Source organism: Sinocyclocheilus anshuiensis, unplaced genomic scaffold (assembly GCF_001515605.1).
Source record: "Sinocyclocheilus anshuiensis isolate Anshui unplaced genomic scaffold, SAMN03320099.WGS_v1.1 scaffold217, whole genome shotgun sequence".
Classification (NCBI taxonomy): domain Eukaryota; kingdom Metazoa; phylum Chordata; class Actinopteri; order Cypriniformes; family Cyprinidae; genus Sinocyclocheilus; species Sinocyclocheilus anshuiensis.
This window is the reverse complement of record NW_015536538.1, coordinates 655,202-665,724: the sequence shown is the minus strand read 5'-3', so window position 1 is coordinate 665,724 and position 10,523 is coordinate 655,202. Positions and strand designations below refer to the sequence as shown.

General features: G+C 33.6%; 1 protein-coding gene across 1 annotated transcript in view; it reads left to right on the top strand.

The window, feature by feature from the left end:
* Window positions 1-3,699, top strand: part of LOC107696785 (E3 ubiquitin-protein ligase RNF126-like) — a 6,062-nt gene extending 2,363 nt beyond the window's left edge. Inside the window, exons 5-6 of the mRNA XM_016497288.1 lie at window positions 714-829; window positions 2,788-3,699. Of these exons, the coding sequence (XP_016352774.1) occupies window positions 714-829; window positions 2,788-2,940 (269 nt within the window). The 3' untranslated portion in view covers window positions 2,941-3,699. The remainder of the gene's footprint in view (window positions 1-713; window positions 830-2,787) is intronic.
* Window positions 3,700-10,523: the final 6,824 nt, after the last annotated feature.

The window sequence follows — 10,523 nt, the reverse complement described above, 5'->3', positions numbered from 1 at the left end:
CACACACACACACACACACACACACACACACACACACAGTGTTTATAGATAATAGATAAATGTTGTTCTATTCAAAGAAGAATCCTGAAAAATAAAGTGCATCACAGATTCCACAAAAATATGAAGCAGCACAACTGTTTTTGACATTGATAATAAGATATGTTTAACTCAGCATATTATACTGATTTCTGAAGGATCATGTGACACTGAAGACTGGAGTAATGATGCTGAAAGTGAGATTGATACATCCTGGAAAGACTGGAGTGATCAGCTTTGCATCACAGGAATAAATGACATTTTAACATATAGTCACATAGAAAACAGTTGTTTTAAATTGTAATAATATTTCACAATATTACTGTATTTACTGTATTTTTTATCAAATAATTGCTGCCTTGGTGAGCAGAAGAGACTCTTTTTTTTTTTTCAAAAGCATGAGATCTTACTGACCCCAAACATTTGAATGGTTATATATATAACAAATAACACCTACACAATACTGTTCAATAAATAATTTGTCCAATTACAGCTGGCTAGTTGTCTAGTAATTCAAACAACCCACAGATTGGTCAACTTTGAAAATATGTACTGTATATTTTCACATTCTCAATAACGGTGCAGTCAGTTTCAACTCCCCATCGTCATTGTGATATAATGTTTGATCCGGGATGTTGATGCTGCTTATTTCTGACGTCTGTGTTTTTGTGGTTCAGGTGCTGGTCTAGAGTGTCCTGTCTGTAAAGAAGACTACAGCACAGGAGAGAACGTTAGACAACTTCCTTGCAATCATCTCTTTCATAACGACTGTGTAGTTCCCTGGCTCGAGCAGGTGTGTTTCTCTTCTGTTGTATTTCATTTCTCCATACTTCATCATCTAAACTCAAAATATTGACAACTTTTGACCGTGTATATTCGGTCGTTAATGAGTGATCCAGATAAAGGCCGTTTCAATTTGTAGTTTGTGACATTCATTTCATGGCTCATGGTTCTGTACAGAAAGGCAGGAGTTTGCAAATTGAATTTGTGCTAATAACTGCTGCTGATGTGTTTGGGTTCATCGTGTTATACAGCACCTTTGAACTCGGTTACTTTTTCAAATGAATATGCATGTTGCAATCAAAAAGTACTTGTGTAAAAGTAATATGGCAGGCTTTCAGAAATATGCTCTTGTCATAATCAGACACTTCTAACTTTGTTAATTATAACTTGATGACAAGAAAATGAACAGGATGGGAATAAAGAGCTGAAGTTAGTCATTGCTCAGTGAGGGATTGTTAGCACACGTCAACTGTCAACCTAAAGTTCAGGCTCATTTTTTGTAACTATTCAAATGTTAATATTATAACTTTTTAAATATTATTATCTACATTTTTATATATTATTCGTATTACCACTGTATGACCTAAAATCCATCGCAGATGCTTACAAATGTTTGTGCTGCTGTTTTGAAACTAACAATAATTTATGGAAAAAAAACGAACTGAAACGTTTTAATTAAATGAATATTTTTTTAATTATGTTTTTTCATTGTAGATGTTTGTGCAGCATTCAGGGGCATGACAAAAATGTTAACATCACGTTCACTTCTTTGTTCACTTTATATTACAAAATAAAACTAACAACGAATTCCCGTTTTTTGTTTAATAATATGTCTAACATATTAAGATTTAAAGACACAAAATTGGTTCAGTAAAATGTTTGAATGTTTTTGAAAGTATGCTCAAGGCATTTATTTGATCAAAAATACATACATACATAAAATGGTAATATTGTGAAATATTATTGTGATTTAAATATTTTCTATTTGAGTATATGTTAATGTAATTTATTTCTGATTATTACTCCAGTCTTCAGTGTCACATGATCCTTCAGAAACAAGGTTGTTAGTTAAAACTTAAACTAAAATCATAATAACAATTTTTGTTACTTGAAATAAATTAAACTTGAACTAAAATAAGATAAAATAAACTTATTTAATTTAAGCTGGTTGCCAAGGCAACATTTGTCATTTTCATTTAGTTTGACTTTATGTAGAAAAATAACTAAATGAAATTGAATAAACTATAAAGACGTTTAAAATTAAAATATCATATAAATATAAAAAAGTTAATATTTTTAAAAATGACAAGCACAACAAAATTACCAAAATATTAATAAAAACTACTTGTATCTTGATGAAACCATCATTCTAAAATGCTGCTTTGCTGCTCAAGAAACATTTCTTATTATCAATATTATCAATGTTTTTTGCAGAAACCATGATGCATTTTTGTCTTTGTATTAGGACTGTGCGATATGGACAAAAAAAACATAGCGATTTCTTTGATCAATTTTGCGATTTCGATTTTAATCCCAAAGCCATGTGTTGACTGTGAAACAGTAGACTTTAATTATATGCATTTATGGTGTAATTACTACATTTCCGTGCCAATCCATGTTATTTTTTTATTGCGAATAATGCACTGTCACTTTAATTCAGCGCGTGCAGCACAGCAGAAATAGACTCCGTGCGGAAACGATCGCAGCATGACTGCTGCAGAGCACTGCCGGACCGCAATTGCGGACTCAGATCCGTTAACATGGGCAAGGAAAAAATACGCAGCACAGACTGATTGGTTCGGATAGCATACTGCGGGAGGTCGGGGCGCGGAAAATCGTGCTATTAAGCGATTTAGAAATCGCGCACGCTCAAATCGCGATTTTATGATGATTTAGATTAATCGCACAGCCCTACTTTGTATATAAAGTTAAGAACAGCGTTACATGTTTTGTCTGTGTGTTTCCCAGCATGACACGTGTCCAGTGTGCAGGAAGAGTTTGAGTGGGCAGAACACAGCCACGGATCCACCCGGCCTATCAGGGATGAACTTCACCCCCTCTTCCTCCTCCTCTTCCTCCTCCAACTCTCCGAGCAACGAGAATGCCACCAATAACTCGTAAGAGCTCAGCCCACATCCTGAACACATCTACACATCATCATCATCATCATCATCTCAGCCGGCCCGGTCGACCCCCCCCACCACCACCACCGGAGACTGATCTGTGACACGGTGGAACCAGCGCTGAACCTGACACACACAGACCGCGCAGAGAGCACGGCAAACCCCCGAGAGAACAATACACTCTTCTATTGCTTCAGACAGCGTTTCCTTGCTTTTTTTTTTTTACACCGCTGAACTTTAGAGCGATCATTCCTCTCCTGTCCGCGTGACGTGCTTTTAATCAGCAGAAAGCGTGAGAAAAATGCTGAGGAAAAGAGAGAGATGAAGGAAAAGAGGAAGAGGATGTTACGCAGCGATGCCGGTGCCAGATCTGAAGACACACCGAGCTGAACTGCGTTCTAGAAGCAGACTTTGTGTCTCTCCAGAGGGACACGGTCAAACTGAACCTTTTGTTTTTTATCCTTTGATTTTTATTTTACGGATAAAAGTGGCTGATATGTGAACGTGAGTATGTGTGAATCTCACACAACCGGTCAAGGTCACGTTTCACCCCAAAATCAGAAGAAAAAAGAATCTGTGTATTATGCTAAACGCCAGTTTTAGAACCACCAATAACTTTTTGAATAACATTTTGAAATTTTACAGCTTGCCGTAATGCAAAAAATCTGATTCTCATTACTGTAATACGAAAAAATATGATTGAATTCATGTTTATAAATTGTATTGTTAGTTGTACTGCCTTTAATTTGATTAATCATTTTATTACAGTATTTTATATTGTAATACTACATTACAGTAATGAGTAATGCATTACTGAATGCATTATTGTAAATAATTGTCATGAAATTAACGAAAATATAGTCATTTTAGGCTTAATACATTTTTATTTTCTTTTGATGTTGGGGTTAAATAAAACCTGGACGTGTTTTTTTTGTGATTCACCCATATATATGAAACATATTTATTGAAAGAAGCAAAAAATAAGAGCTGCGTCATATTGTGAAAAGCCAAGCGATCCAAGAACATCTGTGACTGAGGAAAACACTGAGTGCAGGTTTCTCTCCTAATATTTATTTGCACAGCGAAGGTTATTAGAACATTGAACAAACAGAAAAGTGTGAATGTTTGATATGATTTTCTACATTTAGCATCGTCCTTAAAACTCATGAGAGAAGTAGATTTTCTCTTTCACCCTGCATTTTTTGGGCCTTTATCCAAACGGCACACGGCCCGAGAAGGTGAGAAAAGCTCTCTTGCTTTCTCTCACTCTTTCTTTTTTTTTGTTTTATATTTTTAAATCTCCTCACATTCAGTTGTCTTCTCTCAGTCTGCCACACATATTCAGTGACTTTCAGTTCAAGGCAACTTTTTTTAAAACTTATTTTAAGTTAAATGGTTTGTTTTTGTAAATCATAATAAAGGAGAAGAACAAATGAATGTATGTATCACTGCTGATGATGAAATGTTTCATATAAACTCATTTGTCTCTCTACAGATCACGAACACAAACTAACCAGAGTTTCTGTGTTTCTTCCAATTCTTTATTCTAATAGACACTTTCAAAGGTCAGTGCTGAAAATTAGAAATATTTTTTTTCTATTTAATTTCAGTTAATAGTTATTTAAATTAACAAATTTATGTACATGGTTTTTAGTATTTATTATTGTAATTCTAATCTAACTGAAAATTTGAAATTAATTCAAGTTTATTAATATTTTATTTCAGTAACATTAACTCTTTTTTTTTTTTTAAAGCAGCACTATGTAACTTTTTCTGTGTTCAAAATTTGCAAAATGTATATAATGAGCGAGTACATCATGAATTCATCTTCCAAACCGCGTTTTTGTCTTATTCCGAATCACTACGGTACACTTATAATAATACTTATATTTGGACTATTGTAGCCTGGTCACCGCTGCGGAGTAACACATACCTGCGTGAATCGCCTGAGACATAAACTTAAGAGAAGTAGCTCCGGTTGGAATGTTCTTCCGCGGGATGTGTGCAGTTCTGTTTATTAACCGCTAGAGCGCCAAAAGTTACATAGTGATGCTTTAATTGCCGCTTGAGGAATTAGAGAGTGTAAAATGAAAACTACATTATTTGAGTTTTGGTTACATAGTGATAAACAATAAAAAAAGTTGCAATATATACCTGCATATCAGTGTTGCAATTTATGTACATACATTTACATTAATTTAAAGAAAATAAATGGTAACCAAAATAAAATAGAAACAAATTAATTTCTAATAAGTAAAATTATATTTTTATATACATATACATTTTATTTAAAAATTATAATAAATCCTAAAAAATATGCCTGAAAAACCATTAAACGTACTTATTTCTAATTTTCAGTTAAAGTACTCAAATGAATATTTAAAATTGGAATAATAAATACTAAAAATATATAATAGTGTACATTAATTTACATTAATTAAGGAGCCATTATTTATTCATTTTTGTTGATTTGCTGCTGCATTTTTAAACTAACCGGTTACTGTCTGTTCCAATATAATATATGCTACTCCATTCTTCAACAGCCAAGAGCTGAATCTTGAGACAGATTCATAAAACAATGTGCTGGTCATGTTCAGACCGGACTGAATGATCAGCCAGTCGTCTGACGGCGGAAAGCTGCCCAGGTTCTGTCTCAGTGAAGTGTTGAGTTGTGTCTGATCTCCAGCCAGACTCCAGTAGCAGCTGCTAATTGCCATTATCTGCGAGAGTGACCGGTCTGTTGCTGCAAACTCATTTTGAAGTGAATTTACTGTTGGCTATAAACAGCTCAAGCAGTTCCTGTACTGTACTGCTGTGTGTTTTCAGACCGAGAGCTCTCTCTGCCCTCTTGCAGTGTGCTTTTAGTCGACGCACCAAACCAACCACGTATAGAGACTTGTGGGCTGTTTTGACTTGCTGCCTCGCTGCTGCTCTTATGCTTCACTCTTAAAAAGAAAGGTTCCCGAGGAGGGGTTTTCATAGTGATGCCACAGAAGAATTCACCTTTCAGTGATCAGTTCCTAACATTTTAATAGAATAAAGAATTGTTTTCTGCTATAAAGGAGCTTTTGTGGAGTGGAAAGATTCCATAATGTTAAAGGTTCTTCATGGAACCATCGATGCTAATAAACAAGCTTCAATTCACCTTTCAGTGATCAGTTCCTAACATTTTAATAGAATAAAGAATTGTTTTCTGCTATAAAGGAGCTTTCGTGGAGTGGAAAGATTCCATAATGTTAAAGGTTCTTCATGGAACCATCGATGCTAATAAACAAGCTTAATTTTTAAGTGTTGATGCACTGCGATAAAAACCTATTCCTGTAAAACATCTTCTGGATCGGGCACTAAATGATCTAAGTTTCAAGTATGCACTAAACAAATGCATCTTCAGTGTTATTTTAGTATTATTTATGTAATATATTATTTATTAATGTTTTGAATTGGCTTTTATTTTTATATTTTCAGTTTTTATTTTCATTTTAGCTTTTGTAATTTTATGTTTTTGTCATTTCTCTTTTTCTATATTTCCATTACTGTTTTTATTGAGTTTTATAAATGTTAGTACTTCAGTGGTACTTTATTTAGTTGCCAAAGCAACATTTCTAATTTCCGTAAGTTTTTCATCTGATTTTTAGATTTTCAGAGTTCATATTAATGTTCGTTTTTTTGTTTTGTTGTGCTTTTTTCATTTTTATTAGCTTTTTTTTTTTTCCAAAATGTTTCCATTAGATTTTATTTTTATTTCAGTTTTAGTTTTAGAAGTTTTAGTGCTTTAACCTAAACTACTTTTACTTAGTTGCCAAAGCAACATTTCTAATTTTCGTTTGTTTTTCATCTGATTTTTATATTTAATTTTATATAGTTTTTTTTTATTTTGTTGCTTTTAATTTTTATTAGAATTTTTTAAAAATATGTCCATTAGACTTTACTTTTATTTCAGTTTATTTTTAGTCATTTTAGTAACTTAAACTTATTTTAGTTAGTTGCCAAGGCAACATTTTCTTTAAGCTTTTCATCTAATATTTATATGAGATTTTATTTATTTTACAAATGTTAATAAAATTATTAATAACTTAAATTAATTAGCCTGTATTGTTATATTTTAAGGTTTCATTTGAATTTTAGTTAAACTTTTGGTAATTTTGTTATGTGCTTTTGTCATTTTTATTACTTTGTTATTGTTTTTTTTATATAAATATTCCAACATAGCTTTAACAAATTTTTATTTCAGTCTAAGTTTAGTATTTCAGTTAGTTGCCAAGGCAACATTTCTTCATCATTTTTTTATCTAATATTTATATTTGATTTCAGTTACCAAAAACTATTTAGCTGCTTTTCAAACACTCTTTCATGGTTTAGTGTGTGATGCAGAATTCCCAGAGTCACGGAAAACCTGGAAATATTTTAGGGGACCTGGTTTGGACCTGTTATAGTGAATGTGTTTTTCCTGTTATGCTTAGAAATAAAATAAAACCTCTTAAACGCAATGCCTATAAAATGATTTTGAAAAATCCTTATCCAGTAATGATTCAGATAACTGGTGTCCGTCGGTAAAACCTGTGGGAATCCTGTTGATCTCCTGAATCTGAAAAGCTTCCAAGATCGAGCCACAGAGCTCCTGCTTTCTTGGAACTTTGCCTTTTATGCAAATGAAGCCCAAAGCATCATCCTTAAATGTGTCATACCAGGAAGTGAGTGCCGGCATTCAGTTCTGCAGAGAGCGAGAGAGATTGATCCGGAGCTGCTCAGGTTAAACACTTCCCAAGCGGGAAGCAGAGCGTGTGGCTGGGAGCATGGCGACCCCGCTGACCTCCAGAGGTCAAGCGCTCCATCACTGAAGGGACGCGGCGTCCCAGCTCTCTCTCTCCCTCCGCCGGGTTGAGACAACCTTTCAATGTCATATGTGCTATAGCTCCGGGCTGCTGTTCGCTCTGTCACACATCAGCGTCGGGGAACACAAGGTAAGATCTGACCGTCTGCCGGGCTTCCTCGGTAATGACTGCAGTCTGCTGCTGTAGGTCAGCATCAATGATATTCAAGGAGGAAGATGACTTGCTTTTTGGAGGTGATGTGCTCAGGAAGATGCTTTCCGATTGTGGAAGCGGTCAAGAGCAAATGATCAGCTTTCTCTCGTGTTTGATCGATGTTCATGTCATGCATATGTCTGTTATGACAGCAGAGAACACTCAGTGAGTTATGATTCTTGCGTTGTAAATCTGGAATTATAAAGGAAATATTTCAGATTATGCAGAAAACCAATTTAAGAAAACTAACATTTTCCTGCTTCTATTGAAGCACATAATGCTCTTTGTAACCATGCAAGGTTATTATAGTTAATTAACATGAAAACTGAAATTTATATTAAAACCATCAAAAATGTTACTTCAAATAATTACAGCTGTTAATTTAAGTTCACTTGACATAAACGAATATAATATATATATATGAATTTATATTATATAAAATCATTATATATAATTTGAACTTTTAGTTACATTTTATATTTAAAAATATATAGTTTTTATTCATTTGTATTTCAGTTTTAGGTACATTTAAATGTACAATTATTTCAGTTTTTTTTATATTTAACATAGTTTTCAGTAATTTTTATTTCAGTTTTAGTTACATTTAAATGTACAATTATTTCAGTTTTTTATATGTTTTTATCTTAATGTTACTGAAATAACACTGTTTGGAACATTCTCAAGTTATTATCCTATAATATGATGTGTAATTATATTTGTGATTAATATATTGAATTATATATTTTTTATATTTGTATGTTTTAATATTTTGATAAATATATTAATATATTTTAATAATATATTTGCAAAAATGTGGTCTTTGTCTTGTCCTGCTGGATTTTTTTTTTTCCCCTTCTTTTTTTTTCTTTCATGGCAAACATTTTTGAACATTTCAGCTAACATCTATATGTTCACTCTCAGAAAAAAAAGTACAAAATCTGTCACTCAAAAGGTATACATTTGTAACTTATTTACCCCATAGTACCTTAAATGTACACATTAGTATCTAAAGTGTACATATTAGTACCTTTTGAAAGGGTACTGCCCTATTGACAGCTTTTGTGCCTTTTTTTTCTCCATGAGAGTGTTTGATATAAAATACTTCTGAAGATTATTGCTACATTGGTTTTGAAAACATCTGGGCAGATGAGGTCATAGAATAGTCATATTTCTTCTTCTTGAAATGACACTCTGTATTTGTTCTGTTGGAGATCTGACAAGTGTATTTGCGCTTTGGGGTTCCTGAAGACATTCAACAGGTGTTTAAAGCTGAATGACTCCAGTGGCTGTCCGGAGCTGTTTTGTGTGAGCGGCTGTAGTTCCGCCTGTGTGCCGGTAGGTGGCGCCACGCTGCAGTCTGACTGCGTTCTGGTGATCGTCATTGAGCGCATCCTCTGCTGTTATGACATCATAACGCCATGACGACAGCTGCAGTTTTTAGACACAAAAAGTGCCAGACTGTTTATGCGACAATAGTAACTACAAATAATCCAGCCATCTGTTTATGCATGCGACCTCAGTCATTTATAGATTTCTGCACAGACACGACAGATTGATTGATTACTTTTTAAGTCAGTAGGACAGTGAAGACAATAGATGAACAGAACGAAACGTGCGTTTTGCGTCTGTTAGCGTATGTGCATAGGCCTACATAATTAATGTGGCTCTCATTTTATGCTATTACGTGCGTGCAAAAACAAAAACAATGCATTAAGGTTTATTTTCGAATGCTTTCTTTATATGTAGTAGTTTTTTGGCCTGTTCCCAGATCGGTGTTTCCAAATTTCTCCCAGTTTTGGTAGTATTTTGTTTTTCTTTTATCTCAGTTTATAAATTCTATTTTAATTGACATTAAAACGTGTTATTAAAACACTTGACCTGTGACTAATATGCCAACTCTGTTAGTTACCATCATTTTACACTCTCAGACAAAAAGGTACAAAAGTTGAGACCTTTGAAAAAGGTACATCTTTGTACATTATTTACCGTAATAAGTGCATATTAGTACCTTAAAGGTAGGCCTACATATTAGTACCTAAAGTGTACAAAGTAGTAGCTTTTGAAACGTACCGCCCTAGTGACAGCTTTTGTACCTTTTTTCTGAGTGTAGGAAGTTCATATTTGTCAAGTATCCATGATTTTAGTTTTTTTTTTTAAATTCAGTGCTGATTTATCACCAATCTTGGTATATCAGAGCTGGATTCTCTTTCTAATAAGCATTTAAAAATGTCATGACCTTGAGCACAAGGCCTGAATTAGCTGAATAGCTTTAAAACCTCTACAATTATTAAGACATTTAGCCAATCGCAACCTGTTATTGTTTATTAATTTAGCTCGAAACGACTCAAAAGATGATGTTTATTTGACAGAATGTTTAAAATCTTTTATATATGTACTTATTGGAATGCACTCACAGAGTGACCCAACAAACAGTTAATAAACTGAGAGCTGTTTCATTTTGTTGGCAAAGAAATCACTAGGTCTCTCACTCTCTCACTCTCTCTTTCTTTCTCTCTCACCCATCATTCCTGCTGATTGGTTTCCCGCAAAGATAATT